The sequence below is a fragment of the Microtus ochrogaster genome, unplaced genomic scaffold, assembly GCF_000317375.1.
Source record: "Microtus ochrogaster isolate Prairie Vole_2 unplaced genomic scaffold, MicOch1.0 UNK74, whole genome shotgun sequence".
NCBI lineage: Eukaryota > Metazoa > Chordata > Mammalia > Rodentia > Cricetidae > Microtus > Microtus ochrogaster.
In genome coordinates this window covers 867,407-882,257 of record NW_004949172.1, presented here as the reverse complement: position 1 = coordinate 882,257, position 14,851 = coordinate 867,407, and the positions used below count along the sequence as shown (strand labels likewise).

The 14,851-nt window shown below is 51.9% G+C and overlaps 1 protein-coding gene across 2 annotated transcripts in view; it reads left to right on the top strand.

Annotated features, from left to right (window-relative positions):
• The first annotated feature begins 832 nt into the window (after positions 1-832).
• The window catches only part of Ppp1r37 (protein phosphatase 1 regulatory subunit 37), a 37,100-nt gene continuing 23,081 nt past the window's right edge, over positions 833-14,851 (top strand). The window contains exons 1-2 of one of the 2 annotated variants that reach the window (XM_026777588.1): positions 833-849; positions 1,353-1,801. In XM_026777588.1, the coding sequence (XP_026633389.1) occupies positions 1,594-1,801 (208 nt within the window). In that variant the 5' untranslated portion in view covers positions 833-849; positions 1,353-1,593. Of the gene's footprint in view, positions 850-1,214; positions 1,802-14,851 lie in introns of those variants that run through there. The other variant, XM_005370297.2, reaches the window with a different exon arrangement.

Sequence of the window (14,851 nt, the reverse complement as noted above, 5' to 3'; positions counted from 1 at the left end):
TTGGGATGGGGAGGGGTGTAAAAGTAAGAGGAGCAGGAGTTAAGGACAGTCTTTCCTGCGTAGCGAGTCTGAGGATAACCTGGGTTAGGAGAGAAGCTGGTAACAAACAAAACCCATTTCATGCCTTTTAGTTTAAGTTCAAGTAAATGAAGAATACATTAATTGTTGGGGCTTTTGGTACTTCTCAGTCTCCAAAGTGCAGGCACCCACAACTGAACAGGAAAGCCTTAGCTGCCACCCCTCGGTTCACAGCGACGCTTCCAGTTAGTGTCTGCCTAGCTCTCTAGTAGTCTTGGCAACGCCGTGCTCGCCCCTCCCTGAATCCCCTTCTTTGGTTTCAGTCTCACTAGCCCGGGCCTTGTTTGTCATGGGCTGGGAAGGCGGAGCGAAAGTACTGAGACGAATCCTGAGCTATGGTATCATTCCTTGGAGGCGTGGCTTCGGCTTGCTCAGGTTTGGGTCTGTTGACTTTACCTCTTCGGAATGTCTTCCAATTTTGTTGTGTTTTAATCAGATTCATGAATACCCCCACAGACGGGTGTTCTCATATTGTAATTTACATGTGATAGTGATACGAGTCTGACGAGACAGTGAAATTAAAGTCTGCAAATGGAAAGCAAGGGGACAGAGATCTTGTCCGTCAGCTTCTGTCACTTGTGCGTGCTCATCTTATAGTACGCAGCTTGCATGGCCTTTCAATGCCCCCAGCCCTTTACCCAGCTCCCAGCCTTGGCAGCCCCACCAGGGACTCACTCTCGAGCGCCTGCTGATCTGGCCCCGAGCTCTCAACCTCCTGCTTCAGCCTCTCCAAAGCCAGAATTACAAGCGTGCCGCTACCATGCCCAGAAGGTAGTTGGGTTTTTTAAAATCAATGTTTCAATTTTTATTTCTTACGGTCGTGCGTGTGAAGATCAGAGAACAATTTTGTGGAGGCGGTTTTTTTCTTCCACATTTACGTGTGTTTTGGGTATCGAACTCAGATGGTATTAACAGCTGACAGCCCTTTTGCAGGCCCCGGTGAAACGATTTCTGTCGAATTCATTCCCGAATTACTTGGGCTCCTGACGAATGTGCGGGAGCCTGAGTGTTGACAGCTAGGTTGAAAGGGGGGGGGGGTGGTGGTGGTGGTGGTGGTGGTGGTGGTCTGAGGCTCGCGCATGCGCGCTGTCCGGGAGACGGCGTCCACCTGGCCCCGCCCCTGGCGTTCTGCAGTTCTTCCTCTGCAGATTCGTCGCTCACGTTTCTGTTTACCGTGGATCCTACTACTCTTTGTTTCTATCGTCGTGTTTCTCTCTTAACGATCCTTTCAGAACAAAAGCTTGAATCTGTGTTGTGCTTTTCTCGGTACGCAGCGGGCGCCTCGGACCGTAACGAAAGTGTGGCTGCGGACGAGCAGGTACCCGCTGAGCTAGGCAGAGGCGCGTTGGGGCTCCCGGCGGCGGCGGCGACAACGACAACTACGACAGGAGCGGACGGAGGCGGCGCCTGAGGCAGCGGCTAAGCCCATGCCCCGGAACGGCGGGCGGACTCGGAGAGACGAGTCTGGGGCCCGGGGCATGTCCCCGGGGCCCCCGTGAGGAGGAGGCGGCGGCGATGGAGATCCCGCCGCAGGAGGCTCCGCCCGGGCCGGGTGCGGACGCGGACGCCGACGCCGAGGAGGCCTCAGCCGAAGCCGGGTCTCCTAGCGCGGCCTCGCCCCCGGCCGATGGGCGCCTCAAGGCTGCAGCCAAGCGCGTCACGTTTCCGTCGGACGAGGACATCGTGTCCGGAGCTGTGGAGCCCAAAGACCCCTGGAGACACGGTAGCTACGGCGAGGGTCGCTTGCGAGGACGAACCGAGGGGCGGGTGGGACCGCGACAGCGCTGACCGGCACGGAGGTGGCGCACGGAGACAGCGGTGTCTAGTTTAGAGCTGGGAGGGCTTGGAGGGAGAGTTGGGAAGATGCACGAGACTGGGTTCTCAAACCCTGACCGTCTGGGACTTTGGGAGGCTGGCAGCCAGCCTTTGAGTTCAGAGTACGTCCAGTGATAGATGGAGAGAGCCGGTCCACAGAATTGGGGAAAAGGTAAGTGTCTGGGGCCGCGGGGTGGCGAGAGTGGAGCTGCTGGTCTGCAAACCTCAAGCGAGGCAAAGGGTGGCTTTGGCCATTGCTGTCCTGGCACTGGACTGCGTAGGGAAGTAAACCCTCGGACTGGGAAAAGAGGCTCAGAGGCAGTAGCCAGGAAAGCATAAGACGTGGTGTCCAGTTTGCGGGTGGAGATGAATTCCACAGGAAAGTCCAGTAGCAGAACGTGGAGCCCGGTTTTTGGCAGGGTATTTCTGGGGAAGGATTTAGAGATTTTACCTACTCGGGCTTATCTGGTCAACAGAGGTGAAAGCCAGGTGGCTTGTTTTTTGGGAGCTAGGAAGATCTGTAGGTCTGGGTCTCTTGGAAATGGTTAGTGGGGGTGGTGGAACCAAAAGGGCACTTGAAGGAGTGCATTAGCTTCAGTGGCCAGGGCAGGTGAAAGGTTGCTGGGGAGATGGACACAGGTGAACCCCATTTCTGTGCTGAAGAATTCTGTTTTGCTGTGGTGGAGCCAGTGAACCGAGGGCACCCACTGGTCGTGTTCTTTAGAAACCAACCTGCGTGTCCGGGAACAGACAGATACTACTGCCAGGCTGTGGGCAGCAGAATGGGCAGCTGGTGGCTTTGATGTGTGTTAGGGTGGGGAACTGGATTGCAGGAAATGGTACACTGGGAGCCCGCCATAAATGCCAGTTTGGCTAGTAATTATCAAAGAGACCACAGTTAATTTAGCCTCGGCCTGGGGGCCCAGCCAGGGGCCGGGTGGTCTGTTTTGGGTTCTGAACTTATGGAACCAGTGCGCAGGACCCGGAGACTCAGCTGGGCCCTGGCAGCAGCCTGGAATGTGGAGAGATCAGAGCAGGAAGGGGAGAGGTGGAGCAGTGTGGCCATTCAGAAGTGGGTAGGAAACCTGGTGTGGCTGTCCGCAGCTGTGAACCCAGAGAAGGCTGAGGCTGGAAGGTGGTGCCTTTTAGGAGGGTTTGGGCTGCATGGTGAAACCCTGTTTCACTATAAGAAAGCAAAAGGAAAAAAGAAAGGAAGGAAAGACAGCTGGATTGAATTCTGTCTTCCCATTTACTCTCTGCAACTGCAGAGAGTTTACTTAGCTCCCGTGAGTGGCAGGAGTTTACTGGGGACTAAGTGAAGTTACATGTGAACAAGTGCCTGGTGAGGTTGAGCCCTCCTAAATCTGTGATAATTGCCAAGGCAGTCTTGGGGCCTGGAGAGAGGTTGCTCATTTAATGGGGCCAAAATGGACTGTGTCTAGGTCTTCCAGGATGAGGGTTCGTTCAGATGGTGGCCTTGGAGGTGAGGGCACTTAGAGAGTTGGGCATACTTCTGGGCAAAGTTTCTGACCCACAGTTTTCCTGAAAAGGCAAAGCCTTTCATTACTTTTTGAATTAAATTTAATTGTTTTGAGACTGTCTTATAGCACAGGGTCACTTTCAACTTCTGACGCCCCCCCCCCTTGCCTCTATATCCTGAATGATGGGATTACAGGTATGTGCTAACACTTATTTTATGCAGGGCTAGGGGTGGAGCCTAGGGCTTTCTTAGTGCCAGGCAAACACTCTACCATAGAGCCACACTTGTAGCCTCTCTATGGTTTTTTTTTTGTTTGTTTGCTTGTTTTGTTTTTGAGATGGGGATAGAATTTGATAGTCCAGGCTGGCCTTAAATGCATGGCAGTCCACCTGCATCAGTCTCTGTCCCCAAGTTCTAGGATGACAGCCACGACCCACCATGCCCTGCTGTTTTCCCCTCCTTCCTCTGTTTGTTTCCGGATGGAGGTGCTAATTTTTTAGTTGTAACTATTAAATAGCTCTTGTAAATACCTGTCCCTTAAAGCAGCTAATTGGATTGCTACTTGTAAGGGTGACAGGTACGGGTGATGATGACTCCCAGGCCAGGAGGCTGCCATTCCCCCAGCCTTTCAGAGTGACAGCAGGAACTACTCAGTTCTCACTTTTGGAGGAGAGGGTAGAGAGACAGCCTTGACTGCTGACTGGGAATAAGCTTGAAAACTTGGTGTCCATAGGGGCAAGAATGTGAAGGTGGCCAGTTTGGACAGAGCCATCAGCCACCAGGTGCCCAGGGGTGCAGCAGAGTTGTCCATTGCCTGGGAAGTATGGGGAATGGGAAGCTCAATTGGCTCAGAAGGTTAGTGAGAGCCCAGTTGAGAGATAGGGATGTCTGAGGGAGTGGTCTGACCTGGATCAGGGCAGCAGATAGTGAGTTACAGTTAGTCTCTGAGCCCTGTATAGCATGGGGGTATAAAATTTATGACCTCAGACAGCTCCCGAGTGACAGTCATTGGGATGTCTGAATTGAGGGACTGAGTTGTCTCAAATCCACTCTTCATAGGGAGACATATGGAAGAACTGACTGGGCCTAGGGGTGTTGGGAAGTAAAGGGAGCCCGGGGCAGGGGAGCAGCTCTGAAGGAGTCTGCCAGCACCAGCTCCCATTTAGCCTAATTCGAGGGGTGGGAGTGGGGTGTGTGTGTGTGTGTTAGCTGGAGTAGGATAGGGTGCCTGGGGCTCTAGGTGCCTGTCTGAGGTCCAGAGCCCCTCAACCATTGCAGGGACCTGGGGTTGGGGGCCCCTTGATGTGAGGTGATCTAAGGACCCAACTGTTTCCTTGTCAAACCAGGGCCATTGGTGATCTATTATCTGTTTTCTCCTTGGTGTTCCCAAAAGGAATGGGAACTGATTCTGGCCTTTTAGTCCCGCTTTCCTTAGCCCCACCTGGAGCCTAGTAGCAGTGTGACCAGCCTGAGGGGAGGTTTGTGGGACCCTGGCAGAGTGTGTGTGTGTGTTTGTGTGTGTGTGTGCTGTGCCTGCTCTATGACTTCCTCTCTAAAGCAGGGCCAGTGGGCTTTGCCCTGTAGTTGGCTGGGATGTCTGGGAGGATGGGATGACCATGACTTGGGAGCTGGAGCCAGATGTGGGGGTGGGAAGTGAGACTTGGGGAATAGGAAGGTGGTGGAAGTCGTGAGCAGAAGAGGCATGTTGGCATGTGGGTACTGGGAGAGGGAGGGAGCTAGGCAAGTCTCCTCTGAAGAGAGGCAACCCTTGGGTCCTAGCTCTTCCCAGGAATGAGTAGCCTTTCTAGACCAAATTACAAGCAAGGCCTCTGCAGCCACTGCTGGATTCTGGGCTTTGCAGGCTTGTGAGAGGGACTTGTGATCTAAGCACATGATGCCGTTCCCCACCCTGCAGTTCTGACAGTGGCATCCGGCCAACCTTCACTCAGTCCTGGTGCTGCCCACTAGGAGATTTCTAGTGAAGTTCCATGTGACCATCCCTAGCCACCTGGGCTTTAGGGGAGAGGCTGGTGAGGGCCGTGGCTGTGCTGAGAACAGCCATACTGTTTGTTCACTCTGCCCTTTACTCCTAGAACTGGTTTGGCAGGTAGAAGCCTTGTGACAACAGCACATGGGGAGTAGGGCAGGGAGGGCCATTGGGCCATGGGCTGGATCTCTGTGTGTAGAGTACTGCTGTGGGACCCAGGGCCACAGCAAGGGCCACAATCTACGCTACTACTCTTGCTCCATCCTTGCTCTGCCCACAGTGTGCCTTTCAGCCCTGATACTCTTCTCTTCCTCCACTGCTTGCCAGCCCCTACCCCGCACTGTCCTTCAGGCTCACTCCTCAAGATCGATGCCCCTTCTTTGGGGTAGGTCTTGGCCTCCAGGTCCAGCCTTGTCTGTGGGCAAATTACCCAGTCTCTGAGTAAGTTCAATCGAGAGTGTGGGGGACAGCAGGAACGTTGCTGGCCTGTGCACAAGCCTGCTGAGGACTTTGGGCCAGTCGCTGCTCCCATCACATGCTTCGTGATGCCACTCTCTGACCTGTGGGCCCAGGTGCGCCCAGCTTCTCAGACCTTCAGTTCTTTTTTTATTTGTTTTGTTTTGTTTTCCAAGACAGACTTGGTCTGTGTAACAACCCAGGCTAGCCTGGAGCTCACAGAGATCCGCCTGCTCCTGCCTCCTGGGATTATCAGTTCTTGATTCATATTCCTGTGCCACCTCACTTCAAAGATGAAGCCCATCGTTGCTGATTGCAGCCTGGTTCTAAGTACACATGTGGGAGGTCATGAGGGTTTTAGATCTGATACCCTGTGGTGGCACTTGGAGGAAGCTCTGGAGCAGTTCATCCAGTTTGTGCCAGGACAGAGCTCTTCCTCCAAGGTGCCAGGCAGGTATTGGCAATACTCCTGAACCCCACTGAAGCACTCAGAGCTGGCATTCGGCACAGTCCCTGAACAGATAGTGCCTCCAGGGCATTGCTCCAAAAGGATTAAGATCTGGAAGCCATAGGCCTGGGCTGGACCTGCTGCATGCTTCAGGGGCTTGGTTTTGTACAACAGACCTTCTTTCCAGGCTGTTCTGACCTCTGGTTTGGCTCTCCTGTGCTCATGCCTTTCTTAGCAGACTGCAGGCTAGCAGGGTGACCTTGGTTGGCCTGCAAGTGCACAGCAAGGTGAGCGCTGACATGTCTAACACAGGTGATGGCAGCAACCTTCTGCAGTAGAGCATGGGGCTAGGGCTGCAGTGTCTGCTTTCTGGGTGACTTCAGTGCTCACAGGTCCCTGCTCTCCATGACCGGGTGCCCACCTTGTGCTAACTCTGCTTAAGTCACACAGCTACCCCCGTGGATAGGCCTGTGGCCATGAGGACTAAGAGCACTGAGAAGTGGAGTGACTTACCCATCTTTGTCACACAGTTCCAAGAAGGGGTTGGTCTGGGACACAGACCCACGGGATCAGCTACTAGAGCCTATATTTGTGACCCTTGTACTGTCTGCAGGACCAAAGGCAAGTGCATTTAGGCCAGCAGTCAGTGTCACTTCATCTAAACAGAGGTGACAGTCGTGGCCTTGCAGGGCTGTAGCCAGAATAAGAAACAGTAAAGGGCCTTGACTTTTGGCACTCAAAGGGAAACTGGCTCCTGGGTGACTTCAAAGTCCCTAGAGGGTTGGGCTACTGCTCTGCCTCTGGTAGTGACTTGTCCCTACCCTTGGCCCTTAGGACACACTTTTATAGTGGTGATGCATATTCTTGTTGCATAAGTGACTCAGTGGCAGTCACCCCTGCTTGGTCCATTCAAGTGCTAAGGAAAAGATGAAGGGAAATCACAGAGTGACCAGTAGATGCTTAGGCTAGGTGCTGAGGCCTGGAGAGGGGGATGGGACAGAACTGGGACATCTGCTAAGAAGTCCTCAGAGTCAGCTTGGTATGGAACAGCTGCAGGTGTGTGGGGACTAATGACACAGCCAGCCAGACATGCACAAGGGCAGGAAAACTGGGATGCCACAGGTGAGGCTGAGCAAGGCTGCAAAACACCCTAGTATATATACAGGAGATGGGGGCTGCAGGGGTTGGAGTGTTTGGGGGTATGTGTGTGTGTTTATATATGCAAATTATTATTGTTTTTGTTTTGTTTGAGACAGGGTTTTTCTGTGTAGGCCTGCTGTCCTGGAACTCGCTTTGTAGGCCAAGCTGGCCTCAAACTCACACTTGCCTCTGTCTCCCAAGAGCTGGGATTAAAGGTGTGTGCCACCACATCCAGCCAGATTAGTTTTTAAGAGTTTTGACTGGCTGGCCTGCAACTCTATGTATATCAGGCAGGCATCAAAATTCATAGATCACCTGCCTCTGTCTTTTCAGTGCTGGGCTAAGGGGGTGCAGTGCTGTACCTGCCCTCTGTGTTTGAGGCATGCTCTCACATTGTAGCCCAGGCCAAGCCGAGGCTCACTGTGAACCTTCTGCTTCATTCTTCAGCGCTGTGTGCAGGAGCCACCACGCCTGGGATTTTGTGTTTCTTATTGAACCCAGGGCCTCTTGAATGCTAGGAATGTACTCCTTTTCCAGGTTGCCTCCTCAGGCAACAATAATTGACTCTGATCTGAGCCATTGCTGGTGATTTGTTATACCTGTGCCACATCCAAGATCCCTGTGACTTTCCCATCTCATCCGTTCCTTCATTTTTAACCTCCAGTACAGCCCACTGAAGTCTGGGGGCTCTTTTGCTTTAGGATATACCACCCTCTGACCTCTTCAGGTAACTCCACAGTCTCCTCAGGTATCTTAGCGTCCTGCGCAATAGTGATATCTTGTCACTCGTTAAATCCAGAAATTCTTTTTTTCCTTTTTTGTTTCTCAAGACAGGGTTTCTCCATGCAACAACTCTGGCTATTCTGGAACTTGTTTTGTAGACCAGGATGGCCTCAAACTCACAGAGATCGCCTTCCTCTGCCTTTCAGTACAAGTGTTGGAGTTAAAGGCGTGGGGCACTACCACTTAGCCAGAAAAGTTCTGGCTCAAGGGTCTCTGGTAAGAAAATATGGAGCTTGAGGGAGCCTCCTTTTGCATATTTTTTTAATGTTTATTTATTATGTATACAGTGATCTGTCTACATGTATGCCTGCAGGCCAGAAGAAAGTAGATGGTTGTGAGTCACCATGTGGTTGCTGGGGACCAAACTCAGGACCTCTAGAAGAGCAGCCAGTGCTCTTAACCGCTGAGCCATCTCTCCAGCCCCTCCTTTTGCATCTTATGAGTGTCTGTAGCAGCAGAAGTAGCATGGGACCCAATGGCCATCAGTCTGTTGTGGTCATGGCATGTGCACTTCTTCCCTCAGGAGCTGATTTGTTTGTGGGCTGAGGATGATGCTGATCTGTACTAAAACAAGCAAGCCTGCGGTAGGGACTACTGTGGCTCTGGTGCTGAAAGTGAAGTGATAGTCTTTGCTGCCTTCTCTTGCTGTAAGGAAAGCTGGTGCAGTCTGCTTGAGGGTGACATCAGCTCCTCCACTCCTAGGCTACATGACCTTGGACAGATACTCTTGTGCTTTTGTTTCCCTGGTTGGCAGATAGTCTTGGGGGTTTTTGTTTTGTTTTTGTTGTTTTTTTTCAAGACAGGATTTCTCTGTGTAACAGTCCTGGCTGGCCTCGAACTCACTTTGTAGACCAGGCTGGCCTCGAATTCACGGAGATCTGCCTGCCTCTGCCTTCCAAGTGCTGGGAATAAAAGCGAGTCTTGGAGTTTTCTGTCAAGTTGTTTTGACTTTGGGAAGGGGAAGTATGCAGCTGGGCACAGTCTGCCTATCCTGTGGGTGCCCTCTGTGAGGTGCCTTTAGATGCTACTGTAGGTTCAGGTCTGTCCTCTGAGGGCTACGTCAGCATAGGCAGTGGGTGTGGGTGTGCAGAGCCCCTGATTCCAGGAAGGAGCTCGAGGCTGGGTGCCAGAGTCCTTAGAGAGATGTACAGGACCTGGCTGTGTCCCCACATTGGGAAAGCTCCTTGAACGCCAGTTTCCTCCGAGCTTCTAGCCCTGCATAGTTCCTGGCCTCCATAATGGGCAGGGCTGGGCGGTGATGGTGGTGCACAGTCAGCCTCACACGTTGTCCTCACCTCCTTTCCTTTTCTCTGGGCAGCTGCAGGAGCTGTTGCCTGAAGCTGGGGGTGGCAGTTGGGAAGTGTCTCTGCCACTGCTAGCTGTGCTCATGTGACTGGCCCAGCATCCTCTCACTTCCCAGCAAGAGCTTGCAGGCTGGTGATTCAAGCAAGGCCACGGCCTCCCAACTTGGTTTGGGTGGATGGGTAGGCCCACCTGCACGCTTCAACTTGAGACCCGAGGGCTCAGACCTGTGGCCATCTCACACCCACTCCTCCTTTCTTCCTTTCAGTCTCAGAGGCTGCAGCTGCCAGCAGTGCAGTCATAGGGCTCCTGTCTGGGCCGCCTTCCCCTTCCCTGTGCTGTGCAGAGGACCATTGGGGCTGGTTCCCTAGAGAGGAGAAGGGAGGAGCTAGGGAAGTGGAGTTGCCAGAAGATGCAGGCAAGCCTCCAAAGCACTGGCCAGCTTTTCCTTGGAGGGGTGGTGATGGTGGTGATTGGGGAGCAAGGGGGGACACTCAAGGCTCCCTTTTACTCATCCCCTACCAGGTTTTGGCTCTGTGTTACTGACATAGATCATTTTCACAGTAGGCAAGAAGGGGGTAGAGACTCAACTGGAGTGCCAGGGCCACATAGGCCTCAGGGGAGGGGCTGGCTCTTTGGGAGAACTCTGACACTTTGCCCTGTCCAGGGCAAAGTCTCCAGAGTTACAGGATGAAGCCCACATAGATGCTCAGTCTCCAGTCCCAGACTGAGATGCCCCTTATGGTCTTCCTGCTCATCCTCCCCAGCTGGCCCAGATGGCAGGTACCACTCCAGACAGAACCCTGCTCTCCCCTGGTAGCTATGATACCTCCTCACATTGTTTTTTGTTTGGGTCCATTTTCCCCCACTCAGCCAGAAGCTACCAGGGGACTCGTACCTGTTCTTCTGGCTTTTGGAAGGAGCCATAGTCTTGAGCCTGGGAAAACCAAAGGCTTTGGGACAGTGTATCTGTTGGTACCTTGGAGCACATAAGCTCAGAATGGGGCTGGAGGGGGTTGTGATCAAGCCCTCATTCCCTGCTTGTCCACTCTTCCCCCATTTATACATGTGTTTATTTAGTGTTTTCTAGACCGGGTCTCACTGTATCCCAGTCTGGCCTCGAACTTTTGTCTGTCTGTCTGTCTGTCTGTCTGTCTATCTAGCTATCTATTTATTTTGGTTTTTTTGGGACAGTATTTCTCTGTGTAGCCCTGGATATCCTGAAACTCACTTTGTATACCAGACTGACCTCGAACTCAACTCACATCACGGGGGGATCTGCCTGCCTGTCTCTGCCTCCCAAGTGCTGGCATTAAAGGTGTGTATCACCACCTCCCAGCTGACCTTGAACTTTAGCAGTCTTCCTGTCTGAACTGTGCCAGAATTGTAGGTGTCCTTCTGAGTATCAATTTGTTTTAAAGGTAGAGTTCTGTAGTCCTGGGTGGCCTCAAACTTTAATAAGTAACTGAGGATGGCTTTGAACTCCCGTTCTTCTTGTCTTTGTCCCTCAAGTGACAGAATTACAGCCTGGTAAACCATACTTGGCCCTTCTGTTCCTTTTTTTTTTTAATATTTATTTATTTATTATGTATACTATATTCTGTCTGTGTGTATGTCTGCAGGCCAGAAGAGGGCACCAGACCTCATTATAGATGGTTGTGAGCCACCATGTGGTTGCTGGGAATAGAATCAGAACCTTTGGAAGAGCAGGCAATGCTCTTAACCACTGAGCCATCTCTCCTTCTGTTCCTTTTGAGACAGTCTAACTGTGTGACCCAGGTTGGCCTGGAACTCAAGATCCTCTTGTCTTAGGCTCCCAAGCACTGGCACTCAATGTGTGCGCCTGGAGGTGGACTTTGTTCATGCCTTTGTTTGTCAGTCTTCTGGCCCCTACCATCCTGCTTGCAGAGTAGAAGCAAGTTATGCTCCCATCATGCACTCCAGAGGTCTTGAAAAGCAGCCTGGGGGCTGGTGAGATGGCTCAGCAGTAAAAGCACTGGTTGCCTTTTCAGAGGACCTGGGTTCAAGGACTCCTAGCACCCACGTGACAGCTCACAACTGCCTGTAACTCAGTTCCAGGGAATCTGATACAATCTCATCATTGTACATAAAATTAAGTAAATTATTGAATAAAGCCGGGCGATGGTGGCGCACGCCTTTAATCCCAGCACTCGGGAGGCAGAGGCAGGCGGATCTCTGTGAGTTCGAGACCAGCCTGGTCTACAAGAGCTAGTTCCAGGACAGGCTCCAAAACCACAGAGAAACCCTGTCTCGAAAAAAAAAATTATTGAATAAAAAAAGAAAAACAAAACACCTGTTACTCCCTTTATCTCAGATCACACTTTGATCCACTACTCAAGGTCTAGGATGACTTGTCTCTGCCTCCCTTCCTGGCTGCCACTGGACTCACCTGACCCTGTACCACCAGCTTGCTTTTAAGGCTTGAACATATAAGAGTGCCCCACATTGCATCTATCTGGATTGGTAGCCCTGTGCACACAGCTCCCAGGGCTCTTTGTAGATCTGCTTATGTGCTCTCCTACCTGAGACTATGTCAGACAGAAGGCCAGAGTACATTTTCTCTGATACTACTATTCCTCCAAAGTCCACACCACATGGCACCATGCGTGGCTTTAGCCAGAACTTGATAGGACATTGGGGGAAGGAAGTGGTGAGTGGTGCTGATCTCAGTGGCCCCAGGAACAGCAGGATGGGTCAAGAAAAGACTGTAGACAGGTTACCCAGCCTTCCTCTGGCATCTCACCACGCTTCTAGGAATGTAGTTTAGACCCGAGGTGCCAAGAAACAGGCCGTCTGTTCTTAATTTGCCCTGTGTTAGAGGTGAGGGTGCTGGCCCACTGCAACAAGGTAGTGTTCAAGGCCCTTTGCCAGTATGTGGTTCCAGTCCTTCCCTGGGAGGAGGTTCTGGGAACTCCACCTTGGTTGGTCCACCTGTAGGGCAGAGATTCAACTCTCGCTGCCCTCCAGCATCACTCAGGGCAGCAGCTGCCCAGCTCCAGCCCTTTCCCCCCCAACCCTGTCCTGTAAGTCCCTCTGTAATCTACTGCCTCCCCTGTGTACACAGCCCCAGAGCCAGAGCCAGAGCTGAGGTCTGACACTGCTCCACCAAAGACCCAGTTTTCACCTCCCCAGGAGTGGACCTGTGGGCAACTACACAGCCTAGAACTGCTTGAGGGATGGCTACACAGTCTTCTTGTCACAGCCCCGCCAGTGACCTCTCTGGCAGTGTATGAAGGACAATAACTCTTGAAGCTGTCTGTCCTTCTGATTGTGGTTCTGCCCTGGGGCAAGAAATGGGACCTCATTGTGTTCTGTCCTGTTCTGTTAAGAGTCTCTTAGCTACCAGTCAGTGGTGGCACACAGCTTTAATCCCAGCACTCAAGAGGCAAAGACCAGCGGATCTCTGTTGAGTTCAAGGCCAGCCTGGTCTACAGAGCTACAGAGAAACCCTGTCTCGAAAAACAAACAAACAAACAAACAAACAAACAAAAAAAGTCTCTTAGCCAAGGTTGACCTCATTAAGTGAATCCATCTTCCTCTGCCTCCTATACTGGGATTACAAGTGTATGCCATGGCTCCGGGCTTCACTGTGCTCTTGATTTGTGTTTTTTGATGGTTCATGAGCTTTGTGTGTGCTTTTTTAAGATGCTTGACCATCTTCAGTGGAGAAATTTGTGCTTTTCACATCTTTGCCCATTTATAAGTTATGTTGTCAGAAGACACAACACTGTCTGTCCAAGTTCTCTGTATATACCTGGGTACCAGGTTATTGTGAGGCGGGTGTTGTTTCCTCCCAGCATCTCTGGATAGCAGCCAGCCACACAGAGATGCAGATGACACTGCCAGTCTGTGGCAGGAAAAGTTCAGAACTGCTCCTTCTCGTGGCGTCTTCCATTTTGAATGTTTTTACACCTTGAGGCAGGCTCTTATTATGCAGCCCTGGTTGTAGATCGTGTTGGCCTCAAAGTCAAAGAAATCTACCTGCCTCTTTCTCATGATTTCTTGAATTGAAAGCATGTCCCATGAGGGCAACCTCTCTTCCCATTTTTAAAAAAGCATGGCTGAAAGGCCCAACATGATAGCACATGCCTGTGATCCCCACTTTTGGGAGTGGAGATAGGAGGATCCAGGCCAACCTTGGCTAAGTGAGCTCTGACTCAAAACTCAGGAGTCAAACAGATGTGGTGGTTCATTTCTGTCATCCCAGCATTCAGGAGGCTGAGGCAGGGGGATTGCCACAGTTTAAAAACAACCTGGTTTACAGAACTTGACACCCCCCCCCAAAAAAAAAGCATGCTTTAAAATTCATCGTGGGCTGTGGTAACTCACCCAGCTGTTTCCGTTTCCTCATTGCTGAGCCAATATCTTCCCATTTTTAAGCCACAGAAACAACCAATGCTGATTGTCCCTAAATCTTCCTGTACCTCCTGAATGGCTTTCCCACAAGTTCGTAGATGGCTTTACAAGGTCAAAGGGTGGGAGCATTTGAAGCCCTGGGTTCAGTTTGTGTTTATGGACTGAGGCTTGAGTGGGCCCAGGCTCCATGGTCATGGTCACCAAAGTAAGCAGCTGTCAAGTGACCTCACTCAGGCTCCAGCATGAGGAGCTCCTTTCCCTTCCCATGCCCCCATTTTCCTATCTTTCTATGCTGCCTCAGGCCCACCTACCTTTTCTTCAGCTGGACTTAGCAGGGCACCTGCTTCCTCCTGGGCCCCTGAGACACCAACCTCTGTCCTCTGGTGGCCTGCCCTTCCTTAACCCTAAACCATGTTAGGTGCTTTTCTGGACTGCATCGCGGGTCATCACTGACTGGGAGTGTTGTATAGATATTGCCTGCCACGACACCTTATGGGGCACAGTAGGTTTTCTGGTGAGATGTGGGATTAAGAGAAGAAATGGGTTTCACTGTCCTATTTTCCTTGGAGTTAGATCTGGATCAAGGAATACATGAGCCTCAAGCTCAGCCATTTTCTAAAGATCTGAGCCCCTATAGTGTCTGTGCTGTGCTCTGGCAAAGAGAGCAGACAGGGCCCTGCTGTCAGAGCCCAGAGGTGATGGGTCACTGTCCACTTCTGACTACCTATCCTGGCAGGACTGCCATCTAGAAGTAAGAGGCCCCAGGCCACAGAAGCAAGAGGGGATGACAGGTTGCTCTGCACCCCCTTACTGAAGGTGGACAGGACCAGTGCCACTGCATGGAACCCTACAGGAGTAGTTAGGGCCGCATGGGGCTTGCAGCGAGGAAGAACGACCACCACACGAGGATTCTTCTCAGATCACCCTTTAATGGAGTGCCTCTTGGTTGAGGGAGAGCAGGAAGCAAGCCCCCCCCCCCCAGAGC